We start from the raw sequence: 21,411 nt of genomic DNA, 5'->3' as shown, positions 1-21,411 counted from the left end.
GCTCAGCAGAAGTGAGCAGTACTGCGCGGTACCTCATTTTCGTCATCGCCTGGTTGGGAGGGGAGGAGGAGAGGCAAAAGGATGGGGGACAGATTCATTTGCGCATATACTCAAAATGCTTTGTGCTGAGGTAAAGATGATGCAGAGGACATGAGCTGCTGCTGCATACAGATATGTTTATTTAGTTAATTGAGTTGTCATGACAACTAGTTCATCTAAACTGCCACAGCATATAGGTTGTCATTGGCACCTGATGACTCTACATAAGCCATTACACTTCCCAATAAAATCGGCAAACTCTGTTCAGCCTACTTAAAACTAGTGTTAAAGAATGTAGTTTTAATGGGGGGGGAAAACAGACTTACTTGTTAATAGTAGGTCACCACAGCTGAATTTTACTGAGTTTAGCTTCAGGCTGGAAGCACTCTTCTGGCTCATCCAGAACCCCAAAATTTGAAACAACGGAGAGTTGCTCAGAACCTACAAAATAAGCCAATAAAGAATCGTAAGAGACTGATGATGCTCAGAAGAGCCTCTGAGTATATAATGTAGATGACTGATTGCTCAATGTTAAATACTGTAACCTGAAGAAAAGATAGAGCAGTTTAAATTTAAATCAAGAAATAAAATACTATAATTTTTCACATGAAGCAAATATTGTTTCATTTGCAGGGAGCTAGGATTCGTTGTGGTAACGCTTACCACTGAACACAGTGCAACTGGAATATCCCTGTCCTAGCACAATCTGGCAAGTATTCACAGCTAGAAATCTATGTTACTTGGCACAGCTAGGCACGTAAGATGACAGATATGTTAGGGAAGAGGTTCTGTGGTACTGCAAGGGAAACAAAAAGGACTGGGAAAGAGATCATTGGGTGAAAAGTATGGAAACTGTTCCTCTAAGTTGTTGCATGGACGTTTATTTTGCTGTGGTTGACACTCTGGGGTGTTTTAAGCCCCAGCAGTTCCCTGGTGTGTCTCACAGCATAGCCACATAAACAGCTGGGCCAGCCCAGCTGAGAAGGCAACATCTTGTGGCAAGTTGTGGGAATTATATCCATAAAGTAGAATTCTCCACTTTCAGGGACAGAAATGTGTTTGGGCTAGTGCTTAGACACTGTTTAATTTTGGGTTAAATGCACTACTTGCTTTGCTGACGACTATATCTTTGAAGAAGAGCCAAAAGACTGATAAAAAGCATGCTTTGCTAAAGAGTATCCTTGAAGGAGAGCTGGAAAACTGATAAAGAGGAAACATCCTGCCTCAGAAGGCAGCCAGAGCTGGGTGATTGTCAGAGAGGCCTGAAGTCAACAAGAATTGCCAGTAACCAGCGGATGGGAAGGGGGGTGGGGGGCAGGTTTACCACCACCTACCTAATTAAAGGACTATGCAAATTACACCCCCCAAACCCTCAAGGAGCATGCCTGCTAATTTAAAGATACTTGACCAATAGTAGATGATGCAGTAATTAATAACCAATTAGTGTAAATTTAGGCAGGTTTTTCTAATCCTGTAACAAGATAAATATGTGGTAGATTCTGTGTGTGGTGTGCTAGCTTTGTGGAATTACCACCTAGCACCCATCTCTATGCAGACATGAAATAAATAAATAAAATACCTCTGCTCTGTGTATATATTGGTGTACTGCACACTGGGTAAATGATCCCACTTTTGGGACAATAGGAATGAGCAGTGAGCAACTGAACAAGGGGTCAGTGAGAATACCCTAAACTGCTGGAAACTTTGTCTTTGTGAGTTGTAGCTTGATTTATAGTTAGTTAGTTCCTGACAGCTAATCTTCCATAACTCTTTGTGGACTAATAATGTGCTCTTTTCCTACCCAGCTGTGAGGTACAGTGTGTTGGGCTGGCTGAAAGAGAGGTTTACATCACAGATGGGATGATCTGTGGAAGTGCAAAATCTGTTACAGCAGCTCAGATGACAAGAACTAACTCAACAAGGCATGATATCAATCACAGGCATAAATCAATAAGGAGAGGACTGGAAGTTCTGACTTAGAGGTTGTTTTAAGCTCTGTCACTGATTAGCAGTGTATGTGTGTTGTGTCGGTTGTGATACAGGGGTCGTGAACACACTGGATGGTGTATTACAAGATCTACTGCACAAGCACTTCCTTCTCAGATGGCACAATTCAAAGGAGAAAGTAATGATAAAGGAGAGTTACTATCAGGATGTATCATTAATCATATCCTGTAATCCCATCAAGGAGCACGTGTGTTCAGGATAAGGATATGCTGCTATTGGGCTGGACTAGCCCTCTCAGAATGGCTTTTTCCTGATAAAGGAATTTCCTGTTCTCCATTCTGGGAAAGAAACCCAGTTCCTGGCTGTAGTGCTCAAGCAGAAAAATCAGAGCCTGGCAGGAACCTATTCCTTCTGGGGCCATTCTGTCTCATGCAGCAATACTGTATGATGGGGCCAATGCACTGTCACTGTTTTTGACATTGATGTGTCTATGTCACAGTTTCCCAATTAAAGGCCTCTTAATTTCCTCTTATTTTAATGATTAAAATGATCTCTTCCCTTTTAACTTCAGTTGTTCCATTTCTGATGTTGCTCACCAGCAGCATGGGCTGTGATCACTGTAACTGTCCATCAGAATCATTGCTAAAATTCTTGGCAGTTCACTCCAAAATTTGACAAGATTTGGCTCTATTTTTTTATTTGAGGGTGGCTTTGGTCACAAAATTCACAGCTGCCTGGTCATCCAGGAAGCTTGCTGATAGGTGTTCTGTTTAATTGTTTCTGTATAACTTTTGAAGTCTCCTGCAGAGGTGAGCCTCAGTAGCTACGAAGCTGGAGCATCACTAAAGGAAGTATTGTTCTGTGTCCCTGATGGTTCTCACCCGCAGTACTTCAGACCAGTGAACACTCATTCTGCTATTTAAAAGATTTCTTGCCTGTCTTAAAGGAATGTTTTATTTGGATAGGGCATGCGCTTTCAAAAGTAACTCACCTTTTTTGAACAGCTTCACATGGATTTCTCTTTTGATGTGCTTGCTTCCCATGAAATGATACCAGATTCTTTTGCTTAGGTGTGTCTGTAGGGCACTGCCTTCTCTCTTCATTCCTTCATGTTCCTACCCACACATATCTCAAAACACAGCAAGTTCAATCCCCCTCACCACCCTCCCCCCTTGTTAAAATTTATTGCAATAAGACAAAAATCCTACAATGTTGACTTTCTGGAGCACTCTTCATCTTTTCTGAACCTAGCTAATAATTGTGGATGGGTTCTTGCTCTTATTTTAATTTTATTAACCCTACAGTAGCTTTATCTTTTCTAAACTGGAGAAATTAAACCCTTCAGTTAAAGACTTGAAAGTAGTTTAGGCCTCTTCATCTTCCTACTATGGAGGTGGCTCCAAGGTGACTAGAGATCTGGCCTCTTACTTGAAAAATTTCTTTTTTCAAAGTCTTTTGGGATTACACTTGCCCAACAATCCCACTGATTTCAAGGTATCTGAGGAAACTTGGGTGACATTCAGCAGAAATAATTCTGATGATGCAGCTTAACCAAGATAGTGTTGGTATTTGGATCTGACTTAGTAACACAATCCCCCTTTTCTACCTGAGATTGAAGATCTAGTCAGCATCTCCACATTTAAAGACAGATGCTGGCTAGTTACCTACTGTGAAAGGACACTGCTCACCTCATGGTTAAAATATCAAGCAACTATGAAGGTTTGCTATGCAAGGTTTACATTATTTTGTCTGCAGAAATCACCTTTATCTAACACTTAGCTGTTATTGAAAAGCACATTGGAAATTAAGCCAATACATCTTCAAAGACCCTAAGAAACAGAATGGCACAGTCAGTCCTCTTCTGTAGTAACACTGGTGTCAGCAAATGGGCCCTGTTTCAGACTGCAATACTTGTTTTTCAGTTATTTTCTGGTACTGTGAAATACAGCTACAGATGCAATAAATAAGTCATAAAACTAGAACACTTATTCTAGTGGTATTACTGGGTACAGTGCCATTATCAATAGTATAAGCTCACCTAAAGTACTTCCCTAGTATGCTTAACTATAGCGTAAGGAACTACTTCTCTAGGCAGAAAAGGCATTGAGATTTTTTCAGGCCTGTTTCCTACCTAATCTGTTAGGTTACCTGTTACAATTACTATAAAAAGAAGACAGCTGTCTCTTTGGTTGTGTTTTGGGTTAACCCCCACAGGCAGATAAGCCCCACACAGCTGCTCACTCTCTCCCCTGCAGTTGGAGGGGGGAGAGAATTGGAAGGGCAAAATTGAGAAAACTTGTGGGTTGAGATAAAGACAGTTTAATAGGTAAAGCAAAGCTTCATGTACAAGCAAAGCAAAATAAGGAATTTATTCACTCCTTCCCAGGCAAGCAGATGTTTAGCCTTTTCCAGGAAAGCAGGGCCTCAGCCATAACCCCAAATGTCCCCTTCCCTCCTTCCTTCCCCCAGCTTTTATTGCTCAGCACAATGTCATATGGTGTAGGACACCCCTTACATCAGCTGGGGACAGCTGCCACAGCTGTGTTGCCTCCCAACTTCTTGTGCACCCCCAGCCTACTCACTGCTGGGGCAGCGTGAGAAACAGAGGCGGCCTTGATGCTGTGTAAGCACTGCTCCAACAATAGTTAAAACATTGGCATGTTATCGGCACTGTTGTGGTCACAAATCCAAAACATAGCATCATATGAGCTACTGTGAAGAAAATTAACTCCATCCCAGCAAAACACCAGTACAGGTTCTAAACCTTGTCTGCAGACTCATATGCTTTTATTCAGTGAAAATCCCCATTTCTGCCAGCCCAAGTAAGATCTAACCTAGCAGCTTTGTCATGAACAGTTCCATTAGCATCTTAAGAGTGCTCAGAGTAAACCAATCTCCTAATAAGCTGGTGTTTATGTTTTTGTTATATTGGGGGTTTTTTTCCTCCTGAGGGAGTGTAGAAGAGAATACAACGGCATGCTCAGTTGGTTTATTAAAATCAATGAGTTAGAAAGCAGTAACTAGCTATAGAACTGACGAAAAGAAACCATTAATAGACCGTGATAGAACACTCCACAGAAAACACAATTATGCTAAAGCAAATCCTGTTCCTTTCTTCAAAAGCCCCATCACAGAGGGCACAACCAGAGTGGTACTGAAAGCTGCATCAAGAGTTTGTGGGGGAAAAGGAAAGTTCTTTGTATTGTAAACCCTACAGAACTTCTGTGCTGTGGCAGAGCTCTCACAAGAGCTGTAAATTACTATAAAGCATTCAAGTTTAAATTCAAGCTAGAAGCATTACTGCTTCTAGAGCAGCAACCTTTATGTCGTATGCTCTTGGACTGCAACTTCAGAAATATGCAAAACAGAGCTTGGCTTAGTAAACCTAAATGCTCAATTTCATTTCCTTGAGTAGATGTAGGAGCTACCTGTATTATATGTATAAATACTTAACGAGAAAAACACAAGAGCCATAAAAAGGTGAAATAGCTTGGTAGTTTGTAGAAGGTAGCTTTGATCAAAAATAAAATTATTAGATGTAATCTGTCTGGAAGACAACATTCACAAACAGATGTTCCTGATTATATTGTTCACTGTATTGTAACAGTGGATAACAACTGGATATAACCAGTATAATAACTGGATATATCTGGTATAACCGGATATGCTTTTCAAACATTCTCAGTATTGGCTGAATTCTCATTCTTCTGTACATGTCACCTCTGTTGTAAAGTTCAGAGACATTTTTTCACAAGCTTTGTCCTGGTTTTGGCAGGGATAGAGTTAATCTTCTTCCTGGTAGCTGGTATAGTGCTGTGTTCTGGATTTAGGATGAGAATAATGTTGATAACACACTGGTATTTTTAACTGTTGCCAAGCAGTTAAGGACTTTTCAGTGTCTCATACTCCCCTGCCAACAAGAAGGTGGGGGCACCCGAGAAGCCAGGAGGGGACACAGCCTGGACAGCCGACCCAAACTGGCCAAAGGGATATTCCATACCATATGATGTCATGCTCCATATATAACTGGGGGTTGGCCAGGAGGTGGGGCAGCTTGGGAACTTGCTGAGCGTCAGCATTGGGTGGTGAGAAATCATGCTGTTTGTCACTTTTTTGTGTATTTTTTATTATTGTTATTATTATTATTAATCTTCCTTTTCTGTCCTATTAAACTGTCTTTACCTCAACCTACCCGTGGTTTGTTGTGGTTTTTTTTCCAATTCTCTCCCCACTGGGGAAAGGGGGAGTGAGCAAACGGCTGTGTGGTTGTTTTAGCTGCCAGCCAGGTTAAACCACGACAGCTTCTAACAAGTTAGTCTGGATCCATAATTACTGAGACCAAATTAAGTCAAAATGCCAAGTGGGATTACTCCTTCTCAATGCCTGGAGTTACATGGAATGAATAAGTACATAAAGCATCGTGTGCATCCCTGGGTATATAACTATCCAGTTACTGACCACAGTACTTTCAACAGGAGATTTAACACATACAATGTTTTTTTCATTTTTGCTATGAATTACCTTAAAGAACAAGACATGAATAATGTCTCAAACATGTTGGAATTCAGGGATGGCATTGTAATAGCCTAAAAAAGTCTAAAGGTACTTAGTGCTTGCACAGTACTGCAAGTGAACTGTGTATAGTACTAGTTATTATTCATGAGGTCAACATGATTCACCTCAGCTTTGCAAAGAGGGACGCAAGTCATAAAGAGTTGAAATGATGGAGTTGGGACAGTACAGCCCGTCTGCTTGTCCTGAGTGACGTTTTTAAGCAATGATAGCACTAATGTACTCATCTCCTGTAACTTTGCTCATTGTGATTTACTGTCCATCTCTGTAATTGTTTTCTGACCTTTATTTTTTTCTTCATTTCTCAGAGTTCAGTCCAAAAAGGAAACATACAGCTTCAATTTTATGATCAAAAATAATGTAATAGTATTTTTTCAGTGTAAAAAATACTTGGAGCTTTCAGAAAACACAACAGGAGTGTTAGAACGTACAGACAGCAGGTGAAGATACTGAACAGTATTTTTTTCATTATACCACGTATTCAGTTAGTCAAACAAATTGATAGTATGGTTCTAAAAATAAATATATAAATGAAGCTTTGTTAAAAGGGGTTGTTTTGGTCTGTCCTTGTTTATTGACAACTATCATCATCATGATGTAAAGATTTTACAATCCATTTAAATTTTCTTAAATTGTATTATTTCTTGATCAACAATAATGTGATCCATTTATTTAATTTCTATTGTACCCATCACTGAATTATCTGAGCACAATTTCCGTACAAGACAAATGGAAAGTAATGAAGGAATGCAATAACTGAGCAGTCAACAGGATAAGTCATATTGGCATATATTGGCCTTGCCAAATCCTGTGTGAATCCTTTAATTTCTTTTCCTCTTTAATTCCAAACACAACACATTTTCATTACTCCTGATGATGCTGAGGAGCTTTAAACTGCTTCTTTCCACTGAAGGGAAATGTACAGTTCTTTTCAGTGACTATAAACAGAGAATTGCTTCATTGCTTCTGTGATTCATACATAGCTCCACTAATAAGAGAAAGCCCCTGGCTAGGATAAAATAATTATCTCAATGTGAATTAACCTTAGGAAATAGAGGTCTCCTTTGTTTTTTAAAAAAACCCAACCAAATAAATCTAGCATCCTATACTCTCAGAGATTCCTTTGGAAATGTCTGTCTTTGTTAATACATTCTATGCACGGATGCAGGAGGGGAAAAGTCACTAAACCCATTTTTCTATTGATAAGAGATGTTGTGGGCTATAGCTTATAACAACAGCTGAAATAGGAATTCTGAACATGCTCTCAAAACATAACATATAAGATGCAACTTCTGTCAAGTAATACGGATGTTTTATAGCACACAAAGCTGTAGGGGGGAGGTGTTGAATAAGACTGAAAAGTTAAGAGAGTCCTGAGAATTTGTTTTCTGTCCCTGCACTAAATAGAATTTTATAACAGTACACTGTAAAGAAAACAATGTTTTTGAGCTCAATGTATTAAAAGCTGTCCTGTTCATGCATTAAAACAGCCAGAACATGTATCAATATGTTTTTACTAATGTTATTTATAACTATTAGAAAAATAAATCATTTAGCTTAAAAATATTTTTAATACTTTATTCTCTAAGAAAAAGTGTGATTTATGCCCCAGAGAAAATTACTGAGATAAAAACCGCAATATTATCCATTCTAATTGAGGGTTTGGTTTTTGCCATCTATGTGTTACTTCCTTTGAGCAAAGTCTTCATCTCCACACAGAATCAAACCTTGCATTTAACTCATCTACTTCTTGACTGACCTTCCATGTGGTCTGTGTTTCCAGTAACAACTTCTATTTCTTCAGCTATCTTACTCCAAAAGTATGGTAACGCTACAATTAGATTTATGCTAAATGGCTGCTCCCCTCCATGAAATTCAGGCACTAACCCTCAGAACAATATCTGTGAAGATTGTTTTGTCCCTGACATAGGTTCTTTTGCTGAATAAATGATTATGTTCTGAAAATAAAGGATCTGAATCAGGAAGAGATGTTGACTGTAACATTTATCCGTAAGTACACTGTTCCATTTTCCCTTCTTTTCTAGATAGTTTTTTTAAAAATCACTACTGCAAAGAATGACAGCTGAATAGATTGCACCAACTTGACTAGCAGATAAAGATGGTGATCAAAGAACGCTTAATTCCCTTTTGTTCAGATTCTCGCCTCACGTTCATTAACATTGTCACCACTTGACTACACCCATCAAATCAAGTCCTATGTTTTCACTTTTACAGGTCTCATCCACTGGCCACTGAAGTCAGTGGAAAGCCATGATGAGAACTGGCTATGCTTTTAGTTAAGTCTTAGGTGGTACGAATGGCCATCCCACAGCCTATTTCCAGAGTGGTAAATTGCAGTCAACTGTCAGAATAAATCCTGGTCTTACATCTTAGTGTAAGCTTCTGTACTGCATCATCTATTCTTAAAGAAGGGGCTGTGAATTAAATCAAAATAATGGAGTCAGGATCATGCAAAAATATCTGCTGCCTGTTACCTCAGCTGCCACAACTGACATGTGCAAGCACTGGTTCTACCATAAGCAAGATATTATGTTTCTATGAAACGGCCATCCTTTGACCATTTTGACTTGCAAACAGTACCTGGTTAAATCACTTAGGATAAATTACTTCTGGTTCAGGACCAAGGAGGAATAGAGATAGCTTTAAATCATTAGGGGTAAGGTCAATCAGAAAACTCCTAAGTCATCAACATAAAACAGGACTTCAGTAGCAGACAAACCAATGCAACACAAATGCAGTCTATAGCTCCAGATTGACTTCTTTGGATGTTTCAGACCGCTGGAGTGACGCAAGTGAGCTGCCCCACAGCCTCTTCATTATTCTGGATGTCATTTAGTTGACATATGCGATCTGCTTTACTTTTCCCAGTCATCCTGCACTTTACCATTCATTTGAGTTAGAACTGTAATAAGATGCCAGCTGAGTGAATCATTTGGAGTCAAATACATGTTATTCTTTATTCAGCTGCTGCCCGCCTGGTCATGCATTCAAATGGCCAGATCTAAAGTGACAGAACTTTGTATTCCCTATTACAGCACTGAATTACCCAAGTAAAGGGAATGGGGAAGGGAATATTCATGGTATTACCAGGGGAGCAAGGGAAGAAAAAAGCTTCCTGACCTTTAAAATGGTTAGATCCCTCCACAAACTGTTAGAATGAATCAGATGGCATCACTTTAATATGTCACATAGAAAATTCTCAATGGTGTTAATGAGCTGGTTTTGAATCTTTGTCCAAAACATATTTTACGGACAACATAAGAGGTGTTTGAGGCATCAGACTTCACTTTTGATAAAATCTGTTTGAACTTTGTGAAATAACGAAGCTAGTGAAGCTTCCCTGTGGCTAGTACTCCTCTTCCTTTGCTCCTCACATGTTATTTGTTTACTGCTTCACTTATGACAGGCTTAGATGACAAATTCTCAGAAATGGGCTTTAAAAAATATTTTGTCTGCAAACATTTTACAGACTAGACAGAAAAACCCAAAAGTGCAGGTAAGTAGAAAGAAATACGAAAATTCTATCCATTCCTACACTATTTCACTTCACTCATTAATGTGAGCAAAAATGTTTTACCCCATTACTTGTTATAGCTAAGACATTTCCAAGGTTTTTCTGCTTCCTCTACACACAATATGTTGAACACATAGCCCAAGATTAAATAAATGCACATTGTGAAATTAAGGAATATTGATGAATTCTGACTACAACAAATCCACGGATGTTGGTGCTAATCCTTACCATGAGTCCGAAAGGTCCTGAAACTTAAGACAAACTCAGCTGCTGCAGGGGGTTGATGGAAGAACTGTTTCCACAAAGAGGTCCACAGGAATGATCGCTATACACACAGCACACTGCAATGAAGTTTGAAACTTCATAAATACATGCACAATTTTAGGTACTTAAGCAGTGAATTCATCCAGACTGAGGGGCCATCAACAAACTGATGCAGTTATCTAATACTGAACCCAATCGACAAAACTTAGACACCTATAGAACCACAACTAGCGATACCCCAAAATCCACATTCAGCTGCTGTAGGTGAAGCTGCAGGCACCCACCCTCATTAACACAGTGCTAAGTGTTGATGCCTGAGCCTCATTAGAGCCCCCAAACTAGGCCAGTCCCAGGAAGCACCAGCTGGTGGGGGTCTTACAGCACACCCTGCACTCACATTAAAGGATTAAGCTCCCTGCAGAAACCAGCAAACACTGGCATTGATCACTAGGAAGAGACCTGTTGTAGGAGGGCTTAGGTGTTCGTTACAGTGGAGTTTCACAGCTGGCTCTCTTGCTTCCAAGTGTGTGTCAGTTGTGAGGTAACTGCCTGCCTGTAGGTTCTTCCTGATGCTAAGAGCATTCACCTAGTTGGCCTCAGGAACAGCTTCAGGACAGGGAGTAGGTAAGGACTGAGATGATTAAGACCTGTGTGCCTTAAGTGGAGATTTAAGCCATGAGGCCACTAAGTGTGGTGCATGGAGGGACAAGGGTGTGAGAGTGAGGTTTGTCTGATGACATGATGCTTTGCACTGCCCCAGGCTTGCACGCCACACTCCTCGGGGGTTTTGGGCTGTGCCCAGGCCCAAGCCCGAAGTATCGGGGGGGGGGGGGGGGGGGGGGGGGGGGGAATTCTTCGGCTTTGCCTCCCAAGGGGGTGGAAGCACCGGACCCCTGCTCGGTGGGGAGAAAGGCGAGAGGTAGGGCCGCGGCCGCAGGCTCCTACCTGTGGCTTCAGGCGCTTTGCTCCCGATGGGGGGCCCAGCCCGTGAGGAGAGGAGCCAGGCTGTCTCCGGAGGGCAGGCCAGCAGCCCCTCACCACAGGAGCGAGCGCGGGGCCCGCCCGAGGCCGCCTCAGGGGAACGCCCGCCCCGCCCGGCCGCCAGGTGCGATTTTCGGCACGGCGGCGGCCGCGGGCGTTCTCCTCACGACGCCAGCAGCTCCCTCCTCCTGCTCCGGCGGCCGGGTGAGGACAGGGGACCCGCGGGGGGCGCCGCGGGGCCGCCTCCCGCCGCGCCGGGGCGGCGGATGGCTCTGCGCAGCTAGTCGGTGCATTGCGGCGGGCGGGCGGACCGAGCGACCGCCGTGCCGCTTCGCGCTCGCGGCCATTCCACACGGTGGCACCGCGCCTCGCACAGGAGCAGCCGGCGGGAGCCGCGCCGCTGCAGCCCCGCCATGGCCAAGGAGGGAGCGCAGCGAGCGGAGGAGACGGAGCAGATGATCGAGAAGGAGGGCAGCAAGGAAGCCGCCGAGGGCAGCGCCGCCGGCAGCCTGCGGGCTGGGGACACGAAGGAGATGAGAGCCGTGGTGCTGTCCGCCTTCGGGGGGCTCAACAAGCTCCGCGTGTCCAAGAAAGCCATGCCGGAGCCGCAGGAGGGGGAGCTGAAGATCCGCGTCAAAGCCTGGTCCAGTATCGCTTCTCGCCCTCTCCTTCCCTCTGGGCGGTTGAGGGGCCGTAGCCCCGCGGGGCGCGGGCGGGGTGCGGGTGCGGGCCCCCCTCGGGCGGGCGGGAGGCCGGGGGTGTCCCCCACGCACGTCCGCGTCGCGCCACTCGCCTCTCCCCGTACTGGCGGCTTTGCCCTGCCGCGGGTCTTTCCTGGCCTCGGAGGGGGCCGAGGGCGGCGGGCGGAGGGTCCCGGCGGGCTGGGAGCGAGCCTCGCAGCCTCCCTTCCCGTTGCCCGGGGCGGGCGGGCGGCTGTTGCACTAACTTCCCTCACTTGTGGCTTCCCCCTCGGTGGGGAGCCCCGCTTCGAGCTGCCTCTGCAGCTTCCTGCCCCGCTGCCGCCGGCTGCCCAGGTACCGTCTGTTCCCCGCGGCAGCACCCGGGAAACCCACCCCGGGGTCAGGGCTGAGCTCTGAGTCACTCGGTGCAAGGCGGGCATGGAGTAGTGCCGGGAGGTTGTGTGCTGGCAGCAGCAGCTATGAAGGAAAAAAAAAAAATTGTCATTGATTTTCACGGTACCAGCAGGGAGAAATGGGGGAAAAAAACCTGGCCAACTGTGTTCAGGGCTTTGTTGTTTTCTTTCTGAGAAATGTGGGTGTCAGCTTGTGTATGCTGCTCAGCACCTGTCCCTTTCCTTCTGATTCTGGCTGTTGTTTTTCTCCTGGGAATCACTTCAGTCATAATTTTTCTTTGGAGCTGGTGTGACAGTGTAGCTGGAGCTGAGGATAATTTAACGGTGTTTAATTCCTGTGCCCGGTTGACAAGTGGCTAGCAATCTGGTAGCATCCTGAAATGAGCTTTCCTAGAAGCCTAATTTTTTTCCCAGACAATTGGAGCAAACTGTTCTTCCTAGATAGCTGGTTCTCAGTGCACATGTTCCTTCATGAATGTTAGGATTTTTTTTAAGTGACAGAAGCAACCTTAGGATCTTACTACGCAACTTGATGTGTACCAAGGACCAAATTAATTTCGCCTAGACAGGGACTTATTTTTCATTGTCCTCTTCTGCTATGTGAAAACATGGTGCTTTGAGAAGATAAATTCCAAGGTGAAGGCCAAGTAGTTTATTTTAGAGGTAACTTGCATTAAAAGTTATACCGATATAGGGCAGTAAACTTGTTTTGAACTATGTAGCCAGTGGCTGTGCCTCAGATCTTGGAACATGCTGGTGGGTTAATATAGCTAAATGTCTTGGCCTGTTCAGCCACTGGGCTTTCCTTCCTGAACTTAATAGGGTTCATAACACTTGTGACCTATGCAAGTATTTCATGCACACACACACACCACACCCCCAAGCTGTTGCCCATGAAAAATGGTGATATCCATCAATCCAAATGAAGACAAATAAATGAAAGGCTGAGATTTTTTGCGTTCCCACTTGTTTATTTTTTGTCTCCACTAGTTGCTATGGGAAATGGAAGAAATCCCATACTAGCTGAATATAAGAAATAATGGTAGCATAGTAGCTACTGAGTAGCTCATTTTGCCATCAAGCAGGGCTGTAATTCCATTTCAGAATAGGCTGTGTTGCTTTCTGAGTGATTTTTTTTCAGCCATTGAGTTAACAAAAGTTAACATGCAAAACTTAAAATGTTCTGAGCACGTGGACATACTCCTTTAAATGCCTGAGGGGTTTACAGCACTCTCCAGTACCTGTATGAATTCCACTTTCATCAAAGCAGTAGATATGTGTGTATCACAAACAGCAAGTTACCTGCAAAAGACCCCTTGGCTGTAAAATAGAAATATTCAGCTCTGCTACAGCTACGGTTGCTTTACGGAGTTGCATTATCACTAGTGAGCTGTGCAAGTGGCACGCTTGCTGTTTGACATCAGTAGACCCGCTCAACTGCTTCGTAGTTCCTGCCAGATTGCACAATTCCATGTGTGCTTTGGAAGTTTCCCCTCATGCCAGAGGAGCCTGTAGGCTGTATAGTGTCTGCTTGTCAGTCCTGACTGGAAACGGCCACAGGGCTGAAATGTGATCAGATCACCAAAGTGTGCTTCCAAACAAGGCAAAATCAATTTGCCGATCTTCTTGACCCGAGTCTGTAAATACAGAAGATTGATCAGGAGGACGATGGACTGGCGGTCTAGTCTGGGAGACTGAGTGAGAAAAATGCCTGTTGGCTTTGCCCAGTGTAGTGTGCATGTGTTAATGCATGCAGTGCTGAACAGGCAAAGATGGGCTGCTCTGGCAAGACATTGATGACAAATAATGTTTTTAGTTGAATCAGTTTTGCAGTTGACTGTTATTATAGATGATGACCATCATTCTCCAGAAGTTGATTGAGAAAAACAATCTTTATTTTAAGAAGAATGCGTGCATGCATGGTAAATAGTATGTATCAGTAAAAAGTGCAAGTTCTATGTTGTCTCTGCATTCACTGGGGGATGAAACCAGTTGAATCATCTGTATATACCAGTTAAATCATATGTATACATTTTGTAGTATGGTACTATAAATGGAGGAGATGGAGGATATGTTGTTATTAGCACTAAGCCAGATGAATAATTCTTTTGAAGGTCTAGAATATCAATGATCCAATTGAAAATGTGTCAGCTGAGATGAGTCATGTTTAGCCTCATTCAGTGACTAAGAAATGGAACAGCCATCGATGTCCAAGCTGAGTCACAGCTTCTGCATATTTCCTGAAATAATTTTTGATTGATAATGATGGAGCAGTTGAAATTGCTCTATTTGTTCGTATTGTAATTTGCAGTTTGCAGAACACAAGTATACATACTGTTTAAAAGGTTAGACAAGTAGATAGAACAAACCACAGCAGCATTTCAGACAGAGTATGTGAATAAGGAACGGTGTCCTGTAATTACATCCCTTTATTTTTCTTTGTTATAATTATTTCTTCTTTGTGCCATTATACGTGTGCGTCATGAGGAATGAGGCAGAAGTGACCCTTCTGACTCTGTGACTGTGAGGTTACAGAACTTAAAAAAACCCCTGGTAGCAAACAAAAGAATCCTAAGTATAGCATAGTAGCGGACAGTGTATCAGTTTTGTTCTTAAAGACAGACTTGTTCATATACAGTGGAGGTTTATGGATAAAAAGCATGAGATTTGATAATTTGAAACCTTTCCAGTTTGGGTTTTTTTAAAGATTGTCAGGTAATTTGGTGGCCAGGGGTAAGAGGAATGATTTTAAGAATGTGAAACTCAGTGGTTCTCTTATTTGCTCTGTTGTATTTCGTTAATGTCAGTAATTAATTTCAATGGAGTCTTACAGGGAAATAAGACAGGCAGATCAAAAGCAGCATCTCTCCAAACCAAAGCGTGAAGGATTGTCCGCGTGATTTGGTATTTTGCAGTGGAAGGTATTAGGCATTCTTGAGTGCATGGGACAGAGCAAGGCGAACCATGTTGACTATTGCTGGTCTGATGGTGAAAGAAGTCTAGAATACAGCTTTCTATCTGCAGGACTTGCCACACTTAAAGAAAAAAAATGCAGCAAAGCTAAGCCACAAGTATACAAAATAATATTCAAAGATCCTCAAAATTGGTGTTAAGGCAGAGCATTGCAGACTTAGAAAGTCAGATACAAAGATACTTCCAAGTTTGATTAAACTCTGCCTCCAGAGATGCACAGGTAATTCAGTCTATGCAGTTCACACCAATATCGCTGCTCTTTCACAGAAAAATTCTTCTAGAACCCCTATGTCAGTGTATTGATCTTGGTAAGTCATATCCTTCTCTATCTTCATTTGCATCCAGCTCTTGATGTAGGATTAAAAACACATAACTGCAAGAAATTGTGCACTTTTTGTCACTGAATCACTTTGCACTGAATCACTTACATTTCTCCCTCTGCATACGCCCTTACTTAAAGTTCAGGAGTCACTTTCTCTGGCTGCACACCAGAGCAGGCTATGCTGGCTTGTACTGATAGAAGAAATAAATTGTGTTTATTCTGTAAAACTATCAGTCTTCCTGAGATGCGTTTTCTTGTGATGATCTGTGCTGCCAAACTTCTCTTTTCCTGTGTCTGCTGTAGGTTGAATCTCAATGAAGGACTTGATAAGGTTGGGTGTCTTGGAGGTAGTTACAGAACTAGCCATTCATCTTTGGGCCCTCCAGGTTATTCAAAAGGAAAAAAAAAATGCTGGTTTTACCATACGATGTAATTGTGCTTTTGGGTCTATTGGTGTTAAGGCTTGTTCAAATCTGGCAGGTAAGATAAAACAACTTATTTCTGTCCTTATTTGAAAGCGGAGAAGAATGGAAACAAACGCATGTATGAGAGTAACAGGGATGTGACAACACATAGCTATATAGGAGACTAAAGGTGAAGTGAATGAAGAAGAAACTCACTGGAAAGTGACTAGATTAGAAATGCTGATCAACACTATGTTCCAGCTAGTAATTAAAATGATAAAAACATGTGACTTAGGTATTATGTACCTTGTGTAGTGTTTTTTCTCTCCTTATCGCACCTGTTCTAGTATCAAGTCTTGTAAGTTCATTGTAATAGAGATGAACTCTCTTTTTTATTTAATATTGCTGCCTTTTATTGAGGATAAAGACAGATGAAAGAGAAATGGAGCAAAACTGAATTGCTAGTATTATGTTGTTAGATGCAAAACTGAATACGTGCCCTTTCAAAAATTGTCTGACAAGTTATTTTGTAAGAATGAACATTTCTAGAAAGAGCTGCAATAATGTATTTGTAATCATATGTTATTATCAAATAGCTATGGTCTTTGCCATATCCATCTGTCTGCTTGTTGCCTACTTGTTGTGACATCATGGTGCGTGTTCCTGCACAGGTTTCTGCATCACGGTTCTGCCTCCAGAAGTCCTTTCTTGCAGGGATGTAGAAAAACTTAAGTTTTTGTAAAATGCTCACAGTGTGGAAAGATGTATTCAAAAGATCATCACTGAAGTTAATGTACACAGACAATGGTTGCCACCATGTGTATTGTGGGGGTTTTGGGGTTGTGGTGGGTTTTGTATTATTCCCCCCCCCCCCCCCCCCCCCCCCCCCAATGATGACCGCCTTGCAGGCATTTTATTTGGAATTTCTCTTTCGTTATCAACATTACAGTGACGATGTAGGAGGTGGTCTTAGCCACTGGATAAGAAGTGGCCTTTCCAAAATATTTTCAAAGCTTCCAACTTAATTGCGCCAAACCCCTCCTAACCCTCCATGTGGTCAATGGTATGAGCTTTGTGTATGAGCATGGCGGGGCAGGGGGGGCGTGTGTTAGTTTGGGTTTTTTTATATTGAGGTTTTTTTCCGGAGTTTGTCAAGCTAGATTGTCAAAGTCATGCTTTTCAAAAATAATCTATAATTTTGCTTTTACAGAGCTAAAAGTTCTGGGTTCAGGTTGCTCTTAAACCCTGCACCACAATTACAAATGTTTACATTTGGTGGAATTTCCTTCCCCCCGCTGCCCAGTGACCTACATCTCATGAACGCTGTCTTGTCTTTGTGCTTATGCTGTGTGTCTACTCTGTCTTTTTGTTTGTTGGGTCTGTTCAATCTGTTTGTGCCTTGATTAGTATCTGACTAAAGCTCCATTTTATAAATACTTGCGTATATCAGTAATTTTTTGTATCCAAGCAGTTGCTGGTATCATATGCATGAGTAGGACTGGCTATGTGCATAGCTTCATAGAGTCGGGGGAGTTAGTATGCAGCAATTTCAGCTAACAATAAATACAGGGCTGTGTTTTGGAACAATGGATTAATGCTGAAGCGTATTGTAGCTAGTTAGGAGTTTGAGAAGCTTTAACTATGTGTGGCATTTGTGCCAGTAATTGGTATATGCACATAGTAGACAAACAGTACCTTTTGTGGTTGTTTTTTTTTGTAGCTGCCTAGAATGCCACAAAATTTTACTTAATAAAATTGGATATCATATAAAAAACAAAGCAAATATGCTTCAAAATTTTTTGCAAAACTGAGACTACAGGGGAAGACCTGTATTTTTTCCAAGCAGCGACCCTGAGGGCTCCTAAGACCTAAATAACGTTTGCAAAACTGTACAAAAGTGATCCAGGAGGAATAGTTTTAAAACAACAGCCTATCCAATACTTAATAAGTTCATGTCAAAGTTTGGACTCCTGCCTGGGACAAACACAAGATTCCTTCCTGGAGTCACATCAGAGGTTAGGACAGTTATATCAGGTTGCTCTTGGCCCAAAACATCTATAAGGCACGAGGTTTGGAGTTTTCTTCTTAAACTGAATTGGGTTGGCTTGCCAGCCAGTAATGCATTCATAGAAATCATAATGTTTCACTGCATTGAATTTTTAAATGCCTGTTGTGAATTTCTACATGTGACTCTTAAACAATCTTGTAAGCCTTGGGGCTCATGACAGATGTGGTTGCCTTGTGTGTGTACTCTGCCTGGGGCTTGTACAGCACAGCATAAAGTCAGCCTGTTCCACGCATGAAGAATGTGAATGTCTGCTGGGTCCCTCTCATGCTGTGGAGCCTTGCTTTTTAATGCTGTCCTGAAGTTTTCTGGCTTTCCCATCACTCAGGTGATCTGCTTTGATCTATGCTAATAGTCTTGCTTTTATTTTTTTTTCCTGTGTTTTACAGTGGTTTGAACTTTATTGATTTGATGGTGCGACAGGGGAATATCGACAACCCTCCTAAGACGCCACTTGTTCCTGGGTTTGAATGCTCTGGAATTGTAGAAGCTCTTGGAGATAGTGTGAAAGGATTTGAGGTAATATTTTCTTTATTTTCAGAGCAAAACTAAATAATCACCAGTTCACTGAGTATGTTGTCCCTAATCCCTTCTGGTCTGCCAGCAACAGCAGCCTTCACCACCCTGTTGAGATTTGAAAGGGCAATTTTTCCTTGCTGCTTCCCAAGCATGAGAATGACCTCTTGAATTAGTTTCTGGAGTCACCACTGTCATCTCCTTCAAATCCTTCCTCAAAATGTCACTTGTGCCGTGTACGTATCCTGATGACTAAAGAGGCACTACAAAGCATCGCTACTGTGCTTTAAGAAATTGAGTTAACTTGTTTGGTTTCTTTTTTTGGACATGTTTGGCATCATCTTTGTTCTGTTCCATAAAGTCCACGTGCTGCTGATTCTAGTTCCGACTTTTGGTCTTGAGGTAGTGAGACCCTCATCTACAATAAGCATTGCTTCTTACAACCATGCACGTTCATGAGACGCAGATAAAATTGGGCATACAATTTTTTCTGATCACTCAGGAAAAGAATCTCTTTCATCTAACAGAATAGTGATACAGGACAAATAGTTAATATATATAATAAAGCTTTCATAACTGGTTGGCAGTATGTACTGTTCAGTATCTCTTATTACATATAAACAGCATTCTGTACTACCTCCTATTCCATTATTGATGTTAAACATCTATATTCCCTCCAATCTTGCACTTTATTTCCTAAGTAGATAGGATTGATGTGCATTAACTCAGTTTTTATTTCAAAATTTTTCTATCTTAGCTATTTGCCAAGTCAGTCACGTCATCAATAATTACACTAAGAATTCAGAAAATGCATCTTGATCTTAAGAAGGCAATTACCTAAAATATTTTTATTTAAAGGTAACATTTTTGCTCTTCTAGAAGAGCTGTAAAGTTTCTCCGTTGAGTGAGTGGGCCAATTTGGTTTCTAGTAGGGTCTGAGTGATGAGCTGCTCTTAGGACATTTCTCTACCTTCCCCCTGCTGCCCTATCTCTGCATTGAAACAAGTCATAATCTTTCAGTGTTTTTTATGACAATAACTTTGCTGTTTGAAAAAGTCTACTGCTTCAGTTGTTCCACTCAGTATCTGTGTTTTATAATTATGCTCCCTAGTCTATGCTCCTTCTATGAAAGGAGTATAGAAGGTCTCTGCTCTAGGTCAGCATTCTCAGTTTAAAAGTTCTTGCTATTTTTAAAGGGCATCATGAGGCTACAGCATATGGTGCTTGTTTGAATAACATTGCACCTGACTGAATATACTGGGGCTCTTTTAAAGTTGTATCTTTGTTCTGACTATAGAATGTGTTTGTGCTCTGGTGTCGTCCCTGAAATTGAAACAAGCTATGGTATTTTATTTTTTGCATATAATCTGCATAGCCATGGTAGCGTCTGAGTGATTTAGAAGGGCTGACGCTCAGAATAACCACTGTGCACAGGTATGAACCCATCAACAGAACATACCATGAGGAGGATGCAAGAACGTTCTATCAGTTTCTTTATGGATTTCTTGCACAGAACAGGAGTACGCAAGGTGCTTGTGGTCTCTTTGACATATACCGTTACCACTGCCCATAGCAGTGGCAGGAATGGCAAAGATTGCACCCTACATCTTCTGACCTCCTTTCCCTTTGTAGGTCTCTTCCTGTTCCAGTCATGCTGTGGGCATTTCATGCTCTGGAAAAATACGTCTTACTGACCTGTACTACCTGAGATACTACACCTCAGATATTGCCAGCCATGTATTGTCTTTGCTGTGATTGCATTATTGTATGACAAATGACAGCATTGAATGGCGGTCCGTTTTGACAGCAATATATGAGAGTGTATTTTATGTTGAAAGAAAGCCTTTTTTATGGAATAATGGTGTAATGTCTATTCCTTCTCCCATTAAAAGAAAAAGCTGATTTCTACTGAGCTCAAATGTATCAGGCCTGATCTCTCTCTAGTTGTGGAGGTGATTCTCAGGAGCTAAGGCCTAATCTGACATGATGATTAGGCTCTGTACAGTGTTTGTGGTAAAATATGGTATTTATTATTACTAATAAATCCCTTGGGAATCACCAAGAGGGACTTCTCTGCATTCTTTTTGGTAATAATTTATGTTTGTTTGGAAGGATATAGGATGTATTAACATCGTCACTAATTAATCCTAGCAGACTTCAGATTTTTAGATGCTTCTCTAACAGCAAAAGGGAACCACAGAGTGGTTACCAGTAAGGCATTGTTAATTTGAATGTGTTTTTCAAAAGGAGGAGGCATTTCAGTAAACTGGAATGACAGTTCTGTTTCAGCATCCTCATTCTAAGAGAGATAAGCCCTTCAGAACTGTCAGCAGCAGCTTAGCTTTCAGCAAACCCACAATATCCCAGAGCCAAAGTGATGACAAGTACTTGGGAAACCAAAATGTACTTGTGCTATAAACTTTTGCCTGAAGGTAAAAATGTTGTGCTTTACTCTGTTGCTGTGGAATATAGTTGAAATAGTCCAAGAACAACCTGTAGTATTTCTGAAGTATTAGTGGGTATTAGTAGAATGTAAGATAGGGAAGAACATCAGGCAGATAAGCAAAGGTATTTTAGAGGGACAGTTGCTGTTAATTTTAGTTAAAACACGAAGTCCTGAAGTTTGATGCTATTCCTGCCTTATTACTTACACTGTGGCTCCACTGAAGAGCTCCTTTCATGGTTGAGGATGCTATTTGT

General features: G+C 41.8%; 1 protein-coding gene and 1 long non-coding RNA gene across 2 annotated transcripts in view; one reads left to right on the top strand and one right to left on the bottom strand.

Moving 5' to 3' along the window:
- Positions 1–210: 210 nt before the first annotated feature.
- Positions 211–11,432, bottom strand: LOC129212409 (uncharacterized). The gene is made up of 3 exons (XR_008579160.1): positions 11,303–11,432; positions 10,322–10,434; positions 211–480 (listed from the first exon to the last, which is right to left on the bottom strand). It is a non-coding gene; the product is annotated as an uncharacterized LOC129212409 (long non-coding RNA).
- Positions 11,433–11,561: 129 nt separating this feature from the next.
- Positions 11,562–21,411, top strand: part of VAT1L (vesicle amine transport 1 like) — a 61,698-nt gene continuing 51,848 nt past the window's right edge. The window contains exons 1-2 of the mRNA XM_054840960.1: positions 11,562–11,981; positions 18,585–18,714. Coding sequence (XP_054696935.1) covers positions 11,752–11,981; positions 18,585–18,714 — 360 coding nt within the window. The 5' untranslated portion in view covers positions 11,562–11,751. The remainder of the gene's footprint in view (positions 11,982–18,584; positions 18,715–21,411) is intronic.

This window comes from Grus americana, chromosome 13 (assembly GCF_028858705.1).
Source record: "Grus americana isolate bGruAme1 chromosome 13, bGruAme1.mat, whole genome shotgun sequence".
Classification (NCBI taxonomy): Eukaryota; Metazoa; Chordata; class Aves; order Gruiformes; family Gruidae; genus Grus; species Grus americana.
The sequence above is the reverse complement of the archived record's forward strand: the minus strand, read 5'-3'. Positions and strand labels throughout refer to the sequence as shown.